The sequence below is a fragment of the Neomonachus schauinslandi genome, chromosome 4, assembly GCF_002201575.2.
Source record: "Neomonachus schauinslandi chromosome 4, ASM220157v2, whole genome shotgun sequence".
NCBI lineage: Eukaryota > Metazoa > Chordata > Mammalia > Carnivora > Phocidae > Neomonachus > Neomonachus schauinslandi.
The window spans coordinates 71,290,862-71,314,764 of record NC_058406.1 but is presented as its reverse complement, the minus strand read 5'-3'; the positions used below and the strand labels follow the sequence as shown (position 1 = coordinate 71,314,764).

General features: G+C 34.1%; 1 protein-coding gene across 4 annotated transcripts in view; it reads right to left on the bottom strand.

Annotated features, from left to right (window-relative positions):
- The window catches only part of SH3GLB1 (SH3 domain containing GRB2 like, endophilin B1), a 34,643-nt gene that overhangs the window by 5,610 nt on the left and 5,130 nt on the right, over positions 1 to 23,903 (bottom strand). The window contains exons 2-9 of one of the 4 annotated variants that reach the window (XM_044914062.1): positions 18,269 to 18,410; positions 14,890 to 15,018; positions 12,426 to 12,559; positions 10,875 to 10,967; positions 7,117 to 7,203; positions 5,534 to 5,557; positions 1,480 to 1,569; positions 982 to 1,082 (exon numbers count right to left, since the gene is read on the bottom strand). In XM_044914062.1, coding sequence (XP_044769997.1) covers positions 982 to 1,082; positions 1,480 to 1,569; positions 5,534 to 5,557; positions 7,117 to 7,203; positions 10,875 to 10,967; positions 12,426 to 12,559; positions 14,890 to 15,018; positions 18,269 to 18,410 — 800 coding nt within the window. The remainder of the gene's footprint in view (positions 1 to 981; positions 1,083 to 1,479; positions 1,570 to 5,533; positions 5,558 to 7,116; positions 7,204 to 10,874; positions 10,968 to 12,425; positions 12,560 to 14,889; positions 15,019 to 18,268; positions 18,411 to 23,903) is intronic. The other 3 variants (XM_044914064.1, XM_044914063.1, XM_021690259.2) reach the window with 3 other exon arrangements.

Here is a 23,903-nt window from a genome sequence, read left to right as displayed (position 1 = left end):
ATGTATACTCCAACCAGAACAAACTACTGTCAGTTCCCTGAATTGCCACTCTCTCTTTTCTCTGGCCTTTTCATGTATGTGTTCTTCCTTTGTCTGGAATATTCATCCCTGCTCCTTTCTTCATCTAGATTATTCCCCCTAAGATAATTTCATCTGTGAAACTTTGCCAGACCCACCTGAGTCACAGTTAGAGGTCCTTCACAGAAACCTGCACTTCGAGCTTTCCACTTACCACCTGGCCTATCTACCAATGGCCTTTAATTCTACCTAGACTTTAAATATCTAGGTATTTCTACCTAGACCTAGCAGAGGCCATGTTTGTCCTATACATCATTTTATTTCTAGTGTCACCTTAGAATGTGAGCTCTATAAGGGTAAGCAATTTTGCCTGTTCTGTTTGCTGATATAATTCTCGAGTACAGAACAGTGCCTGGTATATGACAGGTATTCAATAAACATTTGATGAATGAATGACTGAGCTATGAACATTCTGTGCTATCAATACTTTGAAGTATATTAAAATGATTTTTAATAATTACATTATGGGCTTGAGGTCTTATAGACTATTCTAAAACTTTTTTTTTTTTTAAAACAGTGGACAAGTAATGAGTAAGTATAAATTAGCTTATCTCTAAGGGCAAATAAGTGTCAATGTAATCCTTCTCAACTAACTGGAAGGTATTTTAAGAGAGAAATGAACTTCAAACACTTTTAAGTTTTCTTTATATAGCACTAAAAAAGTATTCACTTAAATTATGTTCTCATCCCTGTTAAGTTCTTGGGTGCTAGGAGAGCTCACAATGTTTTTGCTACCTCACGAGTCCGACACTTTCCTTAAAGAAAAAAAAAAAAAATCTGATTTTAAGCAAGCTAATAAAAGTCTTTAATCCTTCAAATCTTCATCTCTATTATTAGTTCACATGCAAAAATCTGAATTTCCTCTCTTATCAAGAGTTTCAGGTGTGAAAAGGAAATTACAACCTTCCCAGTTGTTTCTGGAGGTCTAACATGTACTGGTAACATTGTGCATAGTAAGTCATCTGGGCTTCCACAAAGTCATTCAGGCAACGGAGATGATGGGCCTGTAAAGGAAAGTTAGAGTTACTTCTTAGCTCTATAATCTCCTTAAAAGTGCTAAATTCCAAGGGGCAACAGACCACAACATGTACTCAGGGAGAATCACCAGTATCTAGCATTCTACTACAAGGCTTACCGAGGCTGACCTCGGTTAATAGTGTAAGAACAAACTATGTAGCCAACAAAAACCAACAAATGGCTTTGATGATGGTGGGAGATCTAGGTGATGAGGTGTAAACAAAAATTTAAAATATTTCTTCATATATCTTGGCAAGGGCCATAATTTAAATTTCCTTGATAAATGACTGAAAAAGTTTTGAAGTTCAGTTTTCCCCCCTCAAAGTCCCTTAGGACCATCAAAGTCTTCTGTTTCAAATGAATTTCCAGTGAATGAACACTCACATGTGTACTGCTGATTCCCTCTAGCAGAAGTCTTGTAATCTCTGCTTGACGATCAAATTCACTTTGAGTTATTCTCAATTCCTGTTCAGACTTAAATTGGAACATAGTTTTAGAATTTTATTAGAGGACTTAGCCCATTTTATGTACATTTGTTAAGATAGTTTAAAAATCCCCCAAGTAAACCCCAAATGAGAAGCTGCCAAGTCCCTGATTCTGCTTTGTGTTTAAACTGTTCCCCGTTTTCTACACCTTAGCTTTTCTACATTACCCAATTCCTTACCAGTACTTCACTCAGAAGAATCTATTAATGTCAAAGCTTAATGGCATACACATAAAAGCCTACAAACACTACTATGGGACAGTCAATATACTGTCATAACATTTTAAGAATATTGGTTTATATGTATAAAATAATATTTCAAAAAATTCTCCCACGTGGCTCAGATGGTAAGCGTCTGCCTTCAGCTCAGGTCACGATCCCAGCATAACCCCCCATTGGGGGGGGGGGGGTCCTGGCACAGTGGGGTGCCTGCTTCTCCCCGTGCTCATGCTCTCTCTCTCTCTGTTATCTCTCTGTCTCAAATAAATAAAATCCTTAAAAAAATTGTTAAAAAAATTCTCAATTATTACTATAGCTACTTTACTTTGAAGTTAAAGATAGTCTTTAATCTCAAATGAACAAACTTCAGAGTGAAGCCATAGGATTTTAACCTCTTCTGTTTAGTTACCAAACATATTATTTGTTTCTAGGCACATAGTTCTTAGCTTCTTTCAAAGAACTTTATTGCATAAATGACTTTTTTTTTTTTCAGTTTTCTTTCCAAACTTTGCATTTCCAAACTTAAGCATCACTATTATATACAAGATATGCTAGGGTTTTTCTGCAAGTTATGGGGGACCTTTAATCAGTAGTGTGCTGGTAAACTGGCTGGGAGTGGGGTGAATGAGTTCTAATGTGCTGATTTTCAGGGTACAAATACTCCAACCACAGCTCATTTCAAGCTACCAAGGTGAAGTCATTGACCTCAGAGCCGGAAAAAGGTGTATATAATAGCACACCACTACTACTAGCTTCAGCCCTCTGATACAGGTTCACTGCTGGGACAAAACAGTTCACTAAAAAATTAGAAGGACCTAAAAATAGTAAATACTGGCAAAAAACATCTTAAACCTTTAGCCAGAGGGTTGGTAGTAAGTGAGGAAGAGAAAAATAAAATCTCACAGCTCATGCAAAACAGTAGCTTATCCCACACTAGGAATCATCATTGGTGGTAATGCCATTAATAATGCTATCTTCTACTACCTCTCCAGAAGAAATAGCCTCCCCATCCAAGTAATTAGAATATTTCCAAGACTGTAGTAAGTATAAAAATTAGGTCTAAACTTTTTCCTTGCACACCCCATCTCCCTTCTCCTTCACTTTTTGGTGGCAACAGTTAACCCAGTGAACCAGTCAAAAAGGAAGTAGCAGCAAAATACATCATCAGTTGCTTTAGTCATTCTCATCCCACTGGCAATAGAGGTGATTAGAAGTGACCACTAGATTGGATTTATGGAAATAAGTTTGAATTACTCAATAATTCAAGAGTTAAAATTAAATTTTACTTGACTGAAATCAGAATGCATGGTGCTTTGATAATAGGGCTGAAGTAAGCTTCATCCAGAAGCTAGCATTAAGTAGGAAATCAAGTCCCAGGAGAAGAAAAGAATCAATGATCCTCCTAAGTGTTAAGGAAAACCAATTACTTCAGTATTACATTTGCATTATTTACTCTTCTGCTTGGTTGACTACAGAAAAGTTTTGATTAGAAGTACCCATAGTAAATCAAAAATAAATAAACTTTAAAAGTAAACAAGACTAGTTCCACGTGGGTCTCTATGAAAGTACAATTTGATTTAATGGCCTTTAGGAGAAATGGCAGAGAAGCCTTCTATTTGGCAATATTTCTGTATAAGGTATAAGCAAGTGAACTAGGTAACAGATTAAGTAACTGGGAAGTTTGAGCATGAAGTGGAAAAAGTTATAAAATGATCTCAGAAAGTATAAGGGGCCAGTCTTCCATGTTTGGGCAAAATATAAATTATGAAGAAAGGCACCATATTACAAAGCCTAGGAAGTCATTCTTTGCACAATTTAGACTTTGTGTTTAGAAAAGGTAAATGACAGAAGTAAATGAATCTCACTTCCTGAACAAGTTTCAGTGTATGCCTGGGGTGGCTGTAGTCAAATCTCCCAAACCATCTCTACTTCTGACACACGTAACGATCATAATTAATCTGAGAGGCAGAGGTAACTGAAATAGGTTTGGCATAGTCAATTTACTAGGAAGAGAATGATCCATATTAGAAAGATAGATAAAAAGAGTGAATTTAAAGGGTTTTTATTCTGTCCTCCAGAAGACCTCATTCCCTGACTTAATTTTACAGTTAAGACATAAAGTTCTAGGGAAGAGACTTTCTCCTGCCAGAGTATATGACAGCATAACTTGGGTTAGGGAAGCAAGAATTGTTTTAAGATGTAACTTGGAAAAAGGGCAAGAATTTGTTGATCTGTGATATCAGGTCTGGGTAACTGTAAGCTAGAAATTTTGGTCAGGCTTTTGAGGCATTTGCTGTGACAATCTTGTTCTGTCACCTATTTTTTCTATAGACTTAAATCTTAAAATATTCGAGGAATATGAAGTTTTAAAATTATACATATTTTAAATTATAAAAATGGCAGAAGTGAGAAGTACAGAAGAAAAAAAATCTTCCCAAATCCATTTTGATATATTAAGTTTTACTTACACACCCTGCCCCACACACACAATGTAAATATTTGTTTTATGAGTTTCTTTCCATCATATCACGTATTTCCCTAACTTACAGAGACTGCAGAATCAGAAATTTTTTGGTGTATCTGTATGCTAACCAGAGTGGAAGAGACCCTGGTTTTATTGTTCAACCTATATTCTCTTCCACGTTACTCTATCCTCTTCAAGCTAGAGGTTCAGGAAAAAAATCAGAGGCGAAGGCAGACCTGTAACTAAGTTGATAAATGGATTCCACAAAGGGGGATGAAGAGTGGGCGTCAACAATTTCACACCTGGATTTCCAATTCAAAGAATCAAAACCCTCATAACCTATACATGGAACAGACCTTAAAGGCAGCAATCCTACAAAGTCAGAAAATAAAAAGTTAACGTTTGGGAAAAAAAAAAAAAAAGAAGAAAAGTCAGGGGCCACAATTACCACCTGCCCTCAATCTTCAGCCTGTCCTCATCTGCAGGTCAAATTTTGGTAGGCCTGAACATGAGGAGTAAATAAAAAATGCTTCTGAAGACCTCAAATACTGAAACAAATCTAAAGTCATAATTTATTCCTTAAATTCTTGCTTGACTATTTTATTTCCCATCCTAGAAAAGATTAGGAATGGTAACATGGAAAGAGGGACTACTAGTAGCAGTCATATGGACAGCTTTTAAAAGTGACAGTCTGACACTGAGGGAGGAGACAACATACTTCAAAAACAAACAACGGATCTAATTGTTACACGGTACAATAATGTACATTCATACCCTAACTGTAAGTAAAATTAAATATATATTATCCTGTATTTAATGGAGCAGTAAAATACTATTTTACAATATTTTCAACTAAAGTGACAGAAGACTTAGCTCTGGTTACTGGAGAGAACAAGCTTCAGCTATCTACAAAATTCATTTGTGTGACATATGATATATTCAGTTACTGAATATACAAGACATGGTGTAAACGGTAGTTTATATAACTGTCATGTAAGTAAACCAAGTATTTAAACTGTCTTCTGGCAAGATTACTACTTAATGTAACATTGTATCAGAATGTGTGCAAAGCACATCTCTGTAACATTGTTGCACTGCCTTATGGAGCTACTTCTAGCCAAACAATCTGAACTTTCTATAGTAATTTTTAGATTTTGTAAGATATAGTAACAAAGACTATGACTGGCCCCATGGCTGCTGTCCAATAAATATTTACTGAATGAATAACAATTAAATTGTTTCATAACTCTATAGTTTAATAATTTACTTACTTTTGTCACTTCCTCTGCCCAAATCTAGCCAGCATTAAAAATTAGAGAAAAATATAGAGCATGAAAGAAAGTTGGAATTTAACATTTTCTACAACTTAGTATAGAAAAATGTAATTATAGTAGTAACTAAATCAGTACAGCTTAATATACTGTGAAAGTATGCCTTCATATAGATCAATAGTATTAATTTTTGAATCTTATACTAATTTTATAAGTTACTACGTAATAGTTTTCTAAAACTGGGAGTAAGTTGTAGTTCTCTCATCTATAAAATGAAAGGTTTGGACTAAACAATTCCTAATTTCTCATTTAGGTCTAAAATTCTAGAATTTTAGGAAACTAAAATAAAGCAAGGATAAATAGACATTGCTATAGCCACTGGTGGGGCACAATAAACTTGAGGTGTAATGAATTTAAAATGACCAGAGTTAAACACATCTTATTTTAAGTAGATGACATCAGTAGCAAAACAGATGCCTAATAAGTGAAATAAAGTCTTGCTAATTGTTTAGGATATCCTTACCTAAAATAAAACCTATGATTTATATGCGAAGTTACCAATGACTGAAATAGTCTCACACATTTTCATTCACCTACAGATAGGACAATGGAAATAAATGAATGCATTCTCTTGCTATCTAAGGAAAGCCCTAATTTAGCCAGGGCTTCAATAATTACAGTAGTTCAGAACAACAAAAATGCATTTTAAATACTCCGTACATAAACTTTCCCATTACATGAATTTTTTTGCCCCTTGTAGCTCAATGCTAATGGAATAAAGGCAGTTACCTGTGAATTTATTATTAAGTGTACTGCAGTTTCCATACTACTTCTATGGAAATAATGTATCTAGGAATATGATGCCAAACACTACATCTATAAATTTTTATTGGCTAATGTTTATGAGTTTTTGGGCTATATTCAGATTTTATGAATTTCTATTTTGTTAAAAATTAAAAATTGCTAACATCTCAAAACTCAAATCCTCAAATCAAGCTCAACATATATATTGGGTACTACAGAACAATTTTCACTCCTGATTCTTGCCCAAAGCTATCACTATTCTGTAACTTTCTTAAGTAAATTAGTACTGGACAGGGAATGGGCCTGGCTACTACAGAAATATGGGGGGTGAGTGTGTCTTGGCATGAAACTGCGTAAGAAATTAATTCTATGTTGAGTTTGGGTGAAAATTAAGGTAAACATCAAAGATACTGAAAAACAAAGTAAGTTTGTAAACTTTACACTTTTCTCTAAGTTAAGTAAATTTTGTTAATTTTCTTTGCCAAAAGTGAAAATACAAAGTGCCAGTTAAATTAATGTCTTTTACTAGGTATAAAAGGCACTATATATTTATATATAAATTCATATTCTAAAATATGAATTTGGCATAGCTAATATATTTGGCAATTAGAACACAAAATTTCTATTCTTCAAGTTCCAATATTACTTCAGCTAGTATTCCCTGTATTTTTTGTTGGACTAATGAATTCATGGCTTTGACTACTTTAGACTTTTACAGCAGCTAATAGCAAGAGAAGGCACTTTACTCAAGATGTAGAAAACACAGTAGGCCAACAAACCTTCAGCCATTTTACATGCAGGAAGTTGAGCATGTAAGAGAAATTTACCATATTGTTATCTCCTTCAAGGCGAGCTGAGTTTAGTTGCTTAAGTGCATAGGTAAGAGACAAAGAACACATTATACCAATGAACACAGTGAAACAATTACTTCTTCACAATAAAGGACACACAAACAAGTATTAAGAGAGCTGATAAAATGGTTTTCTACTTAAAAAGACATCTATGTTGTTCTATAGAATTTCACAATAGTGGTGCCTATTCAACTTTTCCAAAAGATTCAGATTTTTAAAGACAAAAAACATGGTTGATGCTTGATTTTAAATTAGAATCATTTAGGAAAAACACATCACTTTAAAGACTGCCAGTTACCTACAATTTTTATTAAATTTTCACCTATGAAAGCCCTTCTGCCTACCCACAACTTTCCTATTCAAAGATCATTTCTATTTTATGAATGTATGATGCCTTCAACCATGTTCTCTTTCAGTCATCCTCAGCCAGGTCTTGGCATACCCTGAAGAAATATGAAAGGTATGTCAATCCTTATATTTTTAATAATATTAAATTATTATATTATTTTATTAAGCTTTAATAAGCTTTAAATTCTCATATGTGTACATTAAGGTTAAGTTACATGATGGTGCTCAGTTTACAGATTAGAGATTTAGACATATGTGGAAATGCTTAATTGGGCAGAGGGACATTCACAATACTGTGTTATTGAAGATGTATTTTCCACATTTGTTATACCCAAAACTGAGGTTTAAACCTCTAAATATTAGAGAGCTTTGAAACTAGATGATTTTTTTCTTCCCATTAACAGAAGTCCGGAATAATTAAAAAAAAATTATATAAGACTAAAGCTGGGTTAATTTAAATGCAGAAATTTTATTTGTCTTTGCTTCTTTGACAAGTTTTATACTATTTTCAAAATTGTGTTTTTGTTCATTGTGAAACATTCAAGTAGGTTTTCTTTCTGTTCAATTGGTGTATTTTTGAGAAATGCCTTTGATGTTGCTTTACCATTTTTCAACATGCTAACTAATAAAATACAAGTTAATAAAGTAGCAATACTGGATACAGGCATAAATATTTTACTGACTTGGCTAAGTCATCAAAAAGTTCAAGCTAGTATACTAGATTGTGAACTGAGGGCAGTAGAGATTTTGCATTATTTATCTCTGAATTCCTCAGCAAAGCGCCTTGTACAAAATAAGCATTTAATAAATATAGACTTTAAAAAGAGGTAACAAGAAACAAGTAAATGAATTATTAAAAAAAAAAAAAGTGCTGATATGCACAGGTCCCAAACCTTACTTGCAGAGAAATAACTACTCACAAAACAATCCATGGAAATTTATAAAGTGAATTCAAAGAAATTCTGGGATTAGAGTCAACTAGGAACGAGGAAATGTGTCAAAGAAAAAACAAACACAAACTCATAGTGGTTTCTATTTTTCTGTATTCTTCAAGTAAACAGAAAAGAAATACAGAAAGGAAAAAAAAACCCACCAAAGATCACAGAATAATAGGCATGCCTTAAGGCTTTATGTAATAATAAACTAAGAGGACTTCTCCCTTCTCAAGTATTTCAGACTTACTACTATAAAGTTTGAAGAAAAACGAGTTGGTTATCTAGGGGAAAAGAACACAACTATAATCAGGAAATGTGAATTTCTACCTAAACTAATATTTTAAATATTTGGCTATAGTTAACTTCGTTTTATGCAATATATAAATTCTAGAAAAGCTGTGTATAAATGAAATTGTTCAATAAGGTCATTTGTGTAATTTTTCATTTTTATTTTAAATGTAAATTCTCATGGAAAAAATCTGTCCTCAACAATACTCAGCACAGAAAAACTGTCAAGATCTTTTCCGGATATATCAAAAGGAAACATCTTTCAAAATTTGTCTACTATTATATTTAGTTCTTACACATTTTAATAGCAATGGTAAAATAATTTAGAATAACCAAAGGACCTTATACAGTGTTAAATCTCTAAGTTTTCTGGAACTTTTCCAGATAAAAAAGATTATCATTATTCTGTAATAGTGCTTGTGAAAGAAAGTTTTGTACTGACACTTGATGACAGTATTCTCATTCCACAATCATTATTGGGCGCATACAGGCATTTTGAATAAAGAGATTTTGACTTATTTCCAAATGATCCTTATTTATCTTAACATTTTTTTCCTGATTATGAAATTAGTATCTTAAAAATCAATTCAGGGGCACCTGGGCGGCTCAGTTAAGCGTCTGCCTTCGACTCAGGTCATGATCCCGGGGTCCTGGGTTCAAGCCCCCATCGGGCTCCCTGCTCAGCAGGGAGTCTGCTTCTCCCTCTCCCACTCCCCCCGCTTGTGTTCCCTCTCTCGCTGTCTGTCAAATAAATAAATAAAATCTTTAAAAAAAAAAAATCAATTTATATTTTACCACATAAATCTATTATTAGCAACTAGAAACTGATCCTAATTTAGAATCTCTTGTCACCTACAGTGTTCATTTTGAAGTTCTGATTCTGTGAAAAGCCTGTTTTGGGAAGTTAGGGTGTTCTTGATGATGACATCATGATAAATCCTGAGGTGAAACAGCCAGAGAATTTCGATTTAATGTCTTGTCAAAGCAAGCTCTTCTTCAGCAGTAATTAATACAGACTCCCCAAAAGGGGAACTGTTTAGAAGAAAATATTTCTAGAAGAAATTTATTCTGCTCATATAAAGTGTTGGGGTACTTTCACAAGACATTACTGTTTAATCCCAATTTTACCAGTTTTAAATTTCACTATAAAACAAGTCTCAACCTCTTCTTTCCCCAAACAAGGGAGCCACAGTTGTCTTCACCAGCACTGTGGCCTATGTTCCTTAAGGCAATGATTCTTGATGACGACAGTGGTAGTGAGTTGGGAACAGAAGGCAGGGGGAATGTCATGCTTCTTGACAAAACATATCCCTTAGTATAAATTAAGAATTAACCTGTTAGCCTCCTCCAATAAATTCAGACTTGTTTATATTATACTATCTGATTAATGTCTTCCATCTTTGGAGTGGAAATATAAGCAGTATAAATAATAGATTAAATAAGCTTATAAATAAAACCTTTTAAGAAACTTATAAATACATGTGTATGAATCATTAAATTACTATATTTAATATTTAACCAACTCCATTTAAAATGAAGACTATTCTGAGGTTGATTTTATGAAAAATATATCAGAACTTGTATCCAAATGGGTTTCCTCCCCTTCAAAATAGTCACCTGGGCGTCCATGCTGCAACTGCTTGAATGGTTTTGGAATTATTCTTGGTGACGCCTTTAGTCAGTTTGTCTCACATGTGGAAAGGGTGTCAAGTTTAATTTTTAGGTCACACATTAGCAATCTCAAACTTGACTTATTCTCATCTTAATTACTATCTGTTTTTCTATTTCAAATATAATAAACCTATCTCCAAAAGGATATTTGCCATCATCACTGAGGATATTTAAAGAACATGACAGAACTTTAGGAGCTCTCATAATTTTTATTTTTTAGCAACAGGTGTATCACTGAAATAATACTGCCTGTTGATATGACTACTGTGCACTGATTTGGATGCATTAAGTTCTGATAAGTTTGTTTAAACAAAAACAATACCCTAAAATCATATTCTACTCTTAGTAATAGACTGTAGCTTGCATGGTATAGGAGCAAAATATTTTACAAATTTTAAATTTATCAACCTAAGATTTTTTCTATGCAAAAAAAACACTACTTACTGACGCTCTAGTTTCTGCAGCTTTTGCCTTTTTTAGTCTGGTTTTTGCAGCATCCAAATCCAGCCTTTTATTTTGTAATAGTTTCCTTTCTTTCTATAAAAATAGAAAAGAAAAAAAATAAAGGCTAAAGATGCTAAAATCCAGTAAGAGCATACACATTTAAAGTACCAGTCTCCATTAAATACATGAATCATCTGATAAACAAAGATCAATGATTACAAAATTGGCTATGAAGTAACACTTGACTCCTTTTTCTTATGGTTTTCAATTTTAAAATAATGGAGACATTCTAGATGCTGGGGAAATCTGGGAAAGATGGCAGGTGATGGCAGAAACAAAGAAATGCATATTTTAATATTTTGCGGTTTTGCCATCTAGGGAATGTTTTGCTCTATCATCTTGGCTGTCACAACTGGGGGGTGGGGAGATGTTACTAGGTAGAAACCAGGATGCTGCTAAATATCCTACAATGCAGTACAGCTTCTACAACAAAGAACTCTTCTACCGAAAATGTCAGTAATGCCCAGGTTGATAAACTGTTTCAAACAGATTATCTAGGAAGTGCCAAGGTAAAGGAGGTATGGGCCTAGGTCAAAGTTCCTTGACACCCTAAGTGATCTACCTCAAGGACTGGGCAGGCTCACTTAATGTGCCAGGGCACTGAAAGCAACTCTATTACTACAAAAGGAAATTTCAAATTCATAGAATAATGAATAAAGATTAGTATGGTATCTTAGAATTCCTCATGGGAACTTCACCATAACAGGTAAGTTTATAAAAATCCACTGCTTGCTTTATTAATTCTCAGACAGATTTCATATATCACATTTCATCCTACTGACAATCTAATATTTTTTAAATTGTATTTCAACTTGGTGGTTTTTCCTTTGTCTCAGGCAAAATACTTTTTACCCAGAGACAAATTCATTGTACACACACTGAGTTTCTAGAATATTTTATAGTAAGAAATCTGCAAATTAAAGTTTATAGTAGTATTTACAATAAAGAACAATCTTGCAAAAATCTTAGGCAAAAAAAATCCATCTAGATCTTCACTCTCCATTGCTTAAAAAAAAACTAAAAAATAATATTAGGCTTGGGAAAGTTACATTTATTTCTTCAGCAATAAAACACAGCTGTGTGAGGAGAAGATAACAAGACTTCTAGGGATGCAAACAACAGAAAGTTGAACAGCCAGAAATACAGTAATTAGGTTTTTGGCTCCCAGTTTAAATGAATAGCTAACATGGCTATACTATGGAGGTATTTTGTGCCATATTTTTATAATCATTCCAGGAATTTCTCTACAAATTTTAGTGCTGGTAATGAACAACAATTGATGTAATCTAAATAACACTGCAGGGACACAAAAATGGAAGTTCTTTATTTTGGTTAGCTTTGTGTTCTGCTGAATATGTACCTAGCTAGATTATTTAAATTTTCTAATCTGCTACATCTACACAGTCCGTAAGAGGGCAAATTATTCATTAAAAAGTGTAATTATATATATAAATTATTTTACTAAAAAAAAGGGAACATTTTCCAACTCACAGCAATTGTTTTGTAATCTCCTTCTATAAAGTTTCTTAAAGGAGTGAGAAAATTTAAAGCTGATGTTTGAATCAGCTCTCTGTCTGCTGTTCCAATTCGTTTTTGTGTTTCTCCACATTTAATAAGGGCATTACCTGCAAAGGAAAAAAGTGTTTTTTTTTTTTTTTACCATCTTCTGGTAATGTCAGAAAATAAAATCAGCAATCTGATCTGCTTTAAAGTTAGTTGTCACTTGTTTACTTAAAAAATCAAGGAGAATTAGCTGTCATTAGTTTTATTTTAAAAGTAAATTTAAGATTATAAATATCTAAATGAAAATGACAGGTTCAAGAAGTCCTTATCATATCACAGTTAACTGTACCAATTCAACCAATGGAACAAAAGAGGATAAATACACTAAAAAGTATTTATGATCACAGCTCAAACAGTGGAGATATGTTTAGAAAAGCATAATGCTTAAAATATTTTCATAAGTAGATCAAGACAAAATTTGTCTACTATTTCTATATTATGCATGGGCCTCAAGTATCTTTAAATAATAACTGTATATTTGTATCTTAAGTTAAAGAAAAATCCATGTTTTGCAACACATATACCTTAATGTTTAAATAGGACAAGCTCAGTGGAAAATAGAGCAAAAAGAAAGGGAACCACAAGACCAAGGTTCTACTTCGAGTTCTACCTCTAATCTTCAATTCTGTGGATCTTAAATCCTCCATGTTAGGATGAGACTAGATTTGCTTGGCAAGGAAGATAATATAACATAGTCGTTAAGAGCTCCATGTCTGGATACAGATCTCTCTTTGAGTTACTTGCTATATGATCATAGATGAATTATGTAATCTTTCTAAGACTCAGTTTCCTTGTCTTCAAAATGGAGATTATAGAATTTATAAGTAGGCTGTAAGTGAAGACTTATGGAAATAATACATTTATTGTATATGTTTAGCCCAATGCCTGAAATACTCAATTGTTAGTTATTATCAATTATGATTAAATAGATTCACAAAGCCCAATTCCAATAATCAAGGTACAGTCAATAGAACTACTACAGGTGAAAACAGATTAAGCATATTAAAAAAGGAAAAAATTTATAAGGCTTTTGAATGTTTGTGCCCCACTAGGCCTTCAGCTTGCTGAAGGAAAGGGCTAGGTGTCCTTCATGTACCTTTATGACCTCCAGCATCTAACTGCTTCTGGCACAAGCAGGCACAAAAAATCTATTTAATGTGTAAAATTTTTCTAAAATTAATAGTTAAAATTTAGAAATAAAACTATAGAAATTTTAATCATTTTCAGACTTCTCAAAGAAGTACCTTTTGAAGACCACAATGTAAAAGTTTCAGTTGTACATCTAACAGTCAATGGATTAACGCCATTCATTATATAGTATTTAGGTTATTTCCTTCTGACATAAAGGTAACTATTAAAACTTTAAGTTCAGGGGTGTCTGGGTGGCTCAGGCATTAAGTGTCTGCCTTCGGCTCAGGTCATGATCCCAGGGTCCTGGGATCAAGGCCTGCATCGGGCTCCCTGCTCGGTGGGAAGCCTGCTTCTCCCTCTCCCACTCCCCCTGCTTGTGTTCCCTCTCTTGCTGTGTCTCTGTAAAATAAATTAATAAAATCTTTAAAAACAAAAAAACAAAAAACTTTAAGTTCATTTTGTTCCAGAGTTTACGAACTATTTTATAAATCAGTACTACACATAGAAAATCATTTAATTTACCTACATTTCATACTCACATAAGGACCAATTTCCTGCAGAAGTCTTAATAAAGAGAATTACTTGCCATGAACAATAGGAAAAGAAGCTATAGGAATCTGAAATAGTCTTATATTCGGAGAAAATTAGATTTGGGGGATAATGAGCTTCAGAGTTATACACTGAAAAAGTCAGTATAGCAACTAAAAAAGCTGGCATAACTATAAAACATGATTATAGAAAATCTGAACTAGCTAAGGAAAATAGAATGAAATGTAATCCAAACATCCAAAGATAACCACTGTTAACATTTTTGTGGTAGTGACATTACTGTGTAATGAAAGCATTAGTGGTATGTTCAAACACTATGTGCCAGGCATTTTATTACAAAAATAAATAAGCCCTCAAGAAAGCTTAAAAAAAATCATCTAGGGGAGACATATAAACAAAAATTACAATATATCAAAAGAAGTACTATAACGGAGGTTGCAAGATTCAATGGGAGCACAACTGAAGAATTCAGTTAACTTTTAAATCTAAAATGATAAATGTGAATTCTCAGAATATATACTTAAATATATTAAGTTGAACCATTCATATTTACTGGTCATCTCTATTTCTTACTTTATCCAAAACTTAAACATAAAAAATTTGAAGTTAAAATTGATTCTACTAATATTAGGTAGATATTAATGATGTCTCTAAGTAGTAAAAATCTAAAAGTAAAGCTAGTTTTTAGCAGATCTTTTTGCCTTTTGCTTACCATAAGCTGTTCCTGGGCCAAACTCAGTCCCTGCATCAATCATATATTGTCCCAAAAGTTCTGGGTTGTTTATACGACTTGGAGCTTTTCTATCCAGTTTCTCATAAACAAATTCTTCTATCCTGGCATCTAGGAGAAAGGTTTAAAATTATCAATGATTTCAAAAAAGCACAACTATTTAAAAAATTGTTTTTTTTCCCTACTACCCGTTTATCATCCTGTAAAATAAGATGAAGTTGGCATGCTTTTAAGTACATATCTTAATACATAATTATTAATTTTTATGTTAGAATATTATATAGCTCTATGAAACTTATACGTTAGAAATCTGATAAAATATTTTGGCACAAAAATATTTACTTAAAGTGAAACTATCACATGATGAGATTCTAAAAGCACTGGTATTCACTTAATATCTAATGACGTTCCTTTGCTCCATTCATAAATCTGATTTTTAACCTTGAATATATGTTCAATTTCAAAACCAGGGATTTCCAGCTATGAAAAAATGGATATAAAGTACCTATTAGAACCAAAGAGTCACATACTTTTAATACCTTTCTCATACTTTTTTTTTTTAAGATTCTATTTATTTGACAGAGACACAGTGAGAGAGGGAACACAAGCAGGGGGGGTGGGAGAGGAAGAAGCAGGCTTCCCGCAGATCAGGGAGCCGGACGCCGGGCTGGATCCCAGGACCCTGGGATCATGACCTGAGTGAAGGCAGACGCTTAATGACTGAGCCACTTAGGCGCCCCCCTTTATCGTACTTTTGCGTGCTCACATGGTCTCTCTCCTTCCTAGAGTCTAAATATAGGCATGGAAATTAAGGAATAGAACCACCTAGGTTTGGACCAGTCACAGACAGAGATCAGCAATACGATGTCTTGGCTTAATTTTATTTAATTTTGTTTAAAATACAAGATATACAGATACCCCTCAGCATGTATTCACTCAAAAGATTTCGTTAAAATATGAGACAGGTTAAAAGAAACAGGAGAATGCTAGTATACATGGAAAGGAAAAAAAATAATCAGTAAAATCTGAATAAATGCCTGGTTAGTGCAATATACAAAATATTCACACTTACACGGCTGCCTAATAGGTATGTGAGAGACAAATGAGAAAAAGATCAGTTTCCAGAAACAATGATTAACTATAAATCAAATTTATAGTCTAAAGAGAAGCTAAAAAAAAAAAAGGTTCCTTCTAAGCATCTCAGATAATTACAAGTGGAAGTTTCACACAGTGCACTGGAAACTTAAAAAGTGAACTGAACCAGTAACAGAAACACTTGAGGAATCAGCATCAGCATTGATTATAATACATAAAATAGGCTATTGGAATAATACTCATTTATGTGGTAGACTCTGGAGCACCATCAGAAGTTTTTATGCAGGACTTTTAAAACCTTTAAATTAGTTCAAACCAAAAAGAGTCAGTTCAAAACACAACCATTTAAAAGATGTTAACTACATTTCAGAATTTCATTATCTGACTATGAGAGTGATTCTTAGCTTTGGTGCATTTCTACCTATTTGGTCAAAAGTTTAAAGTTGAATCCTATGTTGACTTCGTTCAGTTAATAAACATTTGGCATACTTTAAGTAAATGTTCATTTCAATAGGGCAGCAATAGACCATAATAAAATCTTAAAAGAATATGTGGGCAATACTGGGGCGCCTGGGTGGCTCAGTTGGTTAAGCGACTGCCTTCGGCTCAGGTCATGATCCCAGAGTCCTGGGATCGAGTCCCACATCGGGCTCCCTGCTCCGCGGGAAGCCTGCTTCTCCCTCTCCCACTCCCCCTGCTTGTGTTCCCTCTCTCGCTGTGTCTCTCTCTGTCAAATAAATAAATAAAAAATCTTTAAAAAAAAAAAAAAAAAAAGAATATGTGGGCAATACTGCTATAACGCAATATATATTTTTGAAAAACCCTAGGTTCCAGAAAATCATACTGTAAAAATTACAGGGCTTACAGGAAAAAGAGGTTTGGGTCTGACCACTCATAATCTATGTAACTTTATAATCAGAGCACAAACAAAAAAATCCAATTTTGTTTACTACTTTAGACTTAAAACACTAATTAAAATTGTATTATATGAGCCATTGTAACTTTATACTAATGAAATTCCCATTTATCAGTTGTGTATGAGTTTGCCATTCAGAAAAACATGTAGAACAGACTACTTATGTGAAGAACTCTGGATAGAGCAAGGAACATAAGGAAAAATGTCTACTACTTTTTTAAGGTGCCCTGGTATATAATTTAAGTAGTCTTAAATGAGTAAGAAATACCACATGGTGCCCAAAGACAACAGACCTCACTCAAAGTGTAAAAGGCCTATTTCAAAAGGTTACCATGATGGTACAGAATTACTAATGTTTTGTATAGTGCTTCAGGTTCATGGAATAGCAACAAAGTTTAAAGCTTGGAACTTAAGTTAGTATCTAAAAGTGAGCTTATGGCATTTCACAACATGGTCACAACACTGGGGAAAATGGGAAGGAAAGCATTTGCTGCTGCCTTTGTTCTTCAGTTTTGATGTGTAAAGCTCAGGGTGAAAAGACTGGGTGTTGATGCACCAGATTCTAGTTCAATTTCCACTTCTAATTAGCTATTCTACACTGTATAAAATGCTAACTTGTGATTTGCAATTAATAATTGTGCACCTTATTTGATAAATTATTGAGATGGGAGATCTGAAAAACCTTATAGTTGTCTAAAAATCAAATGGAATAATTTATGTAAAAATATCAAACAACATAAACATAAATAATTGGTAACTATGTAAGTTTCCATAATTGGTAACTATGTAAGTTTCCATATAATTTTCCCTTAATTATTTGGGGACAATTCTCCTATTTTCACAGCCCTTCCTAACTCTTAAAATTAAAAGCTACTCCTGGGGCGCCAGGCTGGCTCAGTCCATTAAGTGCTGACTCTTGACTTTGGCTCAGGTCATGATCTCAGTTTTGTGAGATCGAGCCCCACACTGGGTTCCACACTGAGCTTAGGATTCTTTCTCTCCCTCACCCTCAAGGAGTGGGGGGGGAGGGGGCACTCGTACGTTCTCTTTCTCTCTCTCAGAAACAAAATTCACTCCCTGAAATTATCAAAAGGATTCTACAAAGGAATGGAAAACACAATTAATCAATTTGTTAGAGGGTACACAAAGAAGTGTTTATCACCCTCTTCTTCACCAAAAGCGCGCACGCGCACACACACACAAAACCCATACACCTGAAAGCCACAAACCAAAAACTGTTTTCCAGTAGCCATCAAAACCTTTTTTTTTTTTTTACATCAAAAAAACCTACTAATGGTATCTTTTAATCAGATTAGTCAATAAGGTAGACAAAGGTAAAAAGTTTCTTACTTGGATTTGGCTGCAATAACACTTCAGTTTGTTTCATTATTTTTTCTGTCCATATTTTGGTACATTCAGCTTTGCTAAGAAGGTTCTCTAAGTGAGCATCCAGTTCTGTCTTCTCCGCCTGGCCAAGCTTTTCTTCTGTGAACTGTTATTAATTATAAAAAAAATTAAATATACCTCAAATACATTTTAGGAACCTATATCAATAATTAAAAACTCAAACCCAGACAATCCCAAACATACAAATAATTGTAAACCATTGCCTTGAATGTTTTTGCCCCTATGGCAATTTATCCATACCTCTTTTGTGGCACTTATGCTGACCTTCTCTCTCTCTTTTTTTTTTTTAAAGATTTTATTTATTTATTTATTTGAGAGAGCGAGAATGAGAGAGAGAGAGAGAGCACATGAGGGGGGAAGGGTCAGAGGGAGAAGCAGACTCCCTGCTGAGCAGGGAGCCCGATGTGGGACTCGGTCCCAGGACTCCAGGATCATGACCTGAGCTGAAGGCAGTCGCTTAACCAACTGAGCCGCCCAGGCGCCCCTATGCTGACCTTCTCTTAAGATTATATCCTTAGTTCTGCTAAAATGGAGTGAACTCTACAGAGAATCTATATACTGCCTGGTATATAAAGTATATAAATATTTCTTACATCTAAAGGTAGGATAGTATAGTGATAAGGAGTAAGAACTTTGAGTCAGTTGGTGCTGAATTCAAATCCTGACAGCACTGCTTAATTTTGTGACCTGAACAGGCTTTTGAATATTTTCTTCTTAGGTATCTTCTATCATTAAAGGGAGACGATACATAACATACAGTGCTTTGAGAATTAATTAAGAGTACGTATGCAAATCACTTTGTTCAGTGCCTGGTAATTATTATTTTGAATTTAAAAAAGGGCTGCTTATGTTTAATGTGGCTTTGTATTAATGGCACTTTAATCACACCTAGTTAGATAGGCTCTTATGGGATGTTCTGGGAAACCATCATTTGTTTCTTCAGGGTATGTTCCAACAATTGATTTATAGACTAACTTTTGGAACATATACTATTCCTACTATGGAGGAGCATTTTTTAAAGATCATAATATGTAGTTAAATATACTCAGCATATCAATTTTTATGACCTTGAGTGTGTTGGTTTTTGAGGAAAGGCAGCAATGCCCATACAAGAACAAAGAGGTAAAAAGTTTTCCATGTAGATTTTAAGGAGACTTTTGAAGACTTTTAAATTTTTTTTTTTTTTAAGATTTTATTTATTTATTTGAGAGAGAGAATGAGATAGAGCGAGCATAAGAGGGGGGAGGGTCAGAGGGAGAAGCAGACTCCCTGCCGAGCAGGGAGCCCGATGCGGGACTCGATCCCGGGACTCCAGGATCATGACCTGAGCCGAAGGCAGTCGCTTAACCAACTGAGCCACCCAGGCGCCCCCTTTTGAAGACTTTTAAATACTAGAAGTGATGACTCAGGCTGTTTATCATGTATATTTTTCCTCTAGAATATGTGGCTTTCTCCCATCATAACAGAGGCGTATCACTAGCACTAATTCTATACTCATTAGTCATGACTCATTTCTGGCTAACAGAATATAATGTTTACCTTGCTTTTTTCTTCCCTTTCATTTCTTAAAATATCTTCTGCTGCTCCATTTTTTCTGAGTTTTATTATCTGTTTCTTTTAGCATCCTTCTTATTGGTCGAATACTTTCTGTTGACTATCAGTTTAACAATTTTAGCTAAAAAGTCCTCTAGAATGTTATTCTTAAGAGTCTGGTTACAACCCCCCATTGAAGGTCTTGTTCAGGGGCTAGAAATAAATGCTTCAATAGCTTTTGTAAAGCCTTAGGTCTTTTTAAGACTGGCCTGTAGCCAAGCCCTCACCCAGTGGGTGGAACGGGGAATAGCACTTCCAAAGCTACTGCCTAAGACCACAGTCTTGCAGTGTACTGTAATTGAGGATGGGAATAGGAGATGCATTAGGCAAAAGATCAAAACCCTGATGCCAAGGTCAGCTGGGTAACTACTGCAATTTCAGTTTTGAGAGAGAACTGTGGTATTCTCTACAGATCCCTGAAAATTTGAGGCTATAGACCTCTAAAGAGGGATAGATTAGAATTTCACATGTTCAAAGTCTACCTCTAATGGTTAAATAGATTCTCTCTCAGGTAAAGCAACCAATAGAAGGGAAAGAAAAGGGGGAATATACCCATGTGAATATCACCTATAAAGGATAATCTACCAGTAGAGAAAAATTCTTAACTTAGCACCTTAATAAGAAAGTATATTTGTTTGTTTATTTGAGCCCTACTTATGTGAAGAGTATTTGTTTATTTGATTCACTCCCTGAACACATATTTATTAAGCACCTTCATATGTGCCAGGCACTATTCTAAGCACAAGGGTTTCAGCAGCCAGAAAAAACAGGTTTCTGCTCTTAGGAAGCTCCCATTTTAATGGGGGCAGACAACAAACAATAATTGATACTAAGAATATAAAGATAAAAAGACAGTGGACAGAGGACTGAGTAGGTGGTCCTATTATTTCTTGAGTGAGTGACTGAACATTTAACTGAATGAATTAATGAATTTGAGTACAGAGGAAGGAAGAATTCAATCTGCAGGGAGAGGGGAAAACAGGAGAATCAGGGAAGGCTTCAAGGGGAGAGGGATATGCAACCTGGGCCTGGAAGCGGGGAAGAGGAGTTTTCAGTGTGAAATGTGGGTGGTTAGAAGAACAGCTTCTCTGAGCAGGTAACAACTGACCTGAGAGCGAACGATAAGAAATGAGGGATTTCTAAGGGAAGGGTAGAGAGTCCTCTGATGATTTATCTTCCAGTTGCACTTCTAGAAGATTCATTAGCACCACCTTTATACATGTTAATTTTTTATAGAACTCCTTATATTTAACAACCAAGAACAGATTAAAACAATAATCCATAGACTCATAATTTAAAAATCAGTATTTAGTAGGTCAGTTTTTGTGCAAGGCACTCTGCTAAGAACTAGAAGACATGGTTGCTGTTAGAGGAGAGCTAAATGAAAACTATTATCTAAACAATATAAACTTACAGGCCTATTTTCTTCAGTACATAAAATTATGTTAAACTTTATCTAACAGTGGCTGGGTGATGGACACTGGGGAGGGTATGTACTACGGTGAGCACTGTGAATTGGTATAAGACTGATGAATCACAGACCTGTACCCCTGAAACAAATAATACATTATATGTTAATAAAAAAATTAAAAAAAAAAAACTTTAACAGATGTTTTAGAAACATTGGAATTAGAGGTACAGGCTAGAAATTACTTAAAAATGTCTATAAATAGCAATTTATAAACAGTAGTTTATCAGTAAGTTTATCTAACACAAGTTAGGTTTCAGGGCAAGTTTTCTCCCAATAATATTTCGGAAAGTTAACTAGAAAGTTAATTATTTGGAAAATAAAATATTTCAAACTTCAGGTCAGAAGGCCCATTTGCTTAATTATTTAATTACTTTATGACTCTCATTATACTACCTTATAGTATCTTTCATTAAATACTTTGCTTTTTAGTGAAAAGACAGAATGTATAACAGCGCCAAGCTCAGTATTTGCAACATGTCATTTTTTAGGAGTCTGAGCAAGAAATAAAATAAACTGACTTATAATATAATGTAAGATCCCATAAACACTGTAAGGAGGTTTTTAGTATATTAGTTCAGAAGGGCAAAAAACAAAACCCAAAAATATAAAGAATGCTTAAGAATGAGTGAGATAAAGTCTGATTATAGAAAACCAGTTTAGAAAACAGCAGTTCTGTAGGAAAGCCCACGTGAGCAGTGTATTAAGTACCAGTAATAAAGTCTGATAATTACTTGCATTTTCTGAGAGTAAAAACAGTTGCTATTCTTTTACTCTACCTAATTCTGTGCTTTGAATTCCAGTATGTTATATATGGTCTTGTTTTATCTTTTGTTTTTAACGTTTTCTTTTCTCAGTAAGATGATTTATAAGAACTTTTTTTTAAACTTCTGTATTTTTAACAGTGTCAGGGCGTAGTATAAATTAGAAAATGCCATATACTAAGCTGTGCATTTTATATCAAACACTCCAAAAAACCCCCTTTATAATATGTAGGTAAGAATCAAAACTTTACTGATGAACATTTTGCTTAAGGTGTCAGTGTCGTGTTTCAATTTCACATGTTTATTAAAATCATAGTCTCATTCCACTATGACTTCCAGTAAATACTTGCTGATTTCAAGAAATTAATATTTTCTATTACCATTATACAAATATATTTCAGTTCTTCCTTGCCCCTGTGTCTTTGTTCACAGCACTCTGGTCAGATGGATCTTATAGCCCACCTCAGCTTCCTACATGTATTCAGTAATTATCAAATTAAGGATAACTTTAATCCTATCTGGAATGAACAAAAAAGGTGGGGGTACAAAAAAAACATTGCTAACGGTATCTCCCATGATTTTATTGTGGGGGTTTAAGGATTTTTTTCCATCATTAATCAGAAGGTATGACATATTAAGTTAACAATACAGTATCACTTAATACATACATTTTCCTCTAATACATTTTAATAAAGCATCTACTATGGAATATGATGAGTTATATCAACTAGATTTAGGTTTAAATTGTTAATCAAAATACTAATGGGGTATATATTTTCTTCTATTATATGTGAGATGTAGAAGCAGCACATGACATGTTCTTGCCATCAAGGATTTTATGGTCTTAAGAAACATAAAATGATAATAATGGTATGCTTCTGAGAAAGACAAAAGATCTTTTCTTTCTTTAAAAAATTAAAAATCCTTCTCTTAAATACCAAAAATTAAAAATTTTACTCTTAAAACTTTTAGTTTTCAACATCTTTAAGTCCAAAATCATTAGTTTGTAGTCTCCTTTTTTTTTTTTTTTTTAAAGGAGAGAGAGCACAAGCAGAGGGAGAAGCAGACTCCCCGCTGAGCAAGGAGCCTGATGTGGGACTCAATCCCAGGACCCTGAGATCATGACCTGAGCCCAAGGCAGACGCTTAACCGACTGAGCCACCCAGGAGTCCCTAGTTTGTAGTCTCCTAACTAACAGCTGTTAAAAACTATAGTTGATTTTAAGCATTTTAATGAATGTTTAGTAGTTTTAATAAAAATCTTTGTGAAAACAACCTATAATGAAAGTCAGAATGTCACAGAAATCAAAATCCAATGTTCTCCACGACATAATTTGATGTACAGTTCTTTCATAATTATTTCCTTAGTAATACAGTAAAATGACAAGAGAACAGAAAGCTTAATCCCCTCTCTTTATATATTTTCTCTAAACACTGCTTTAAGGAAAGGACTGTCTTTGAGTCAGCCACATTACGCCAGGCACTGTGATCTTTTCTTTATTACAGGATAGGCATATAGCCTACAGTGTAAAACATGGAGCTGGCATTCATGAAGGTCATAGTATAACTTCAGTAGTTAGGTTCAAAGGAAATGTTAGAAAATTAAAACGAAACTCCTAAGTAATTAAAGTTGAAATTTTTTTTTGGAAAGCATATGGTCTTATTTTAAAGATGGTGAGCAAACTTTTGCTTCAGTATCAATTCTGAAGTAAAAATGTGTCCACTTGAAACATTTATCAAATGAAGTAACAGAA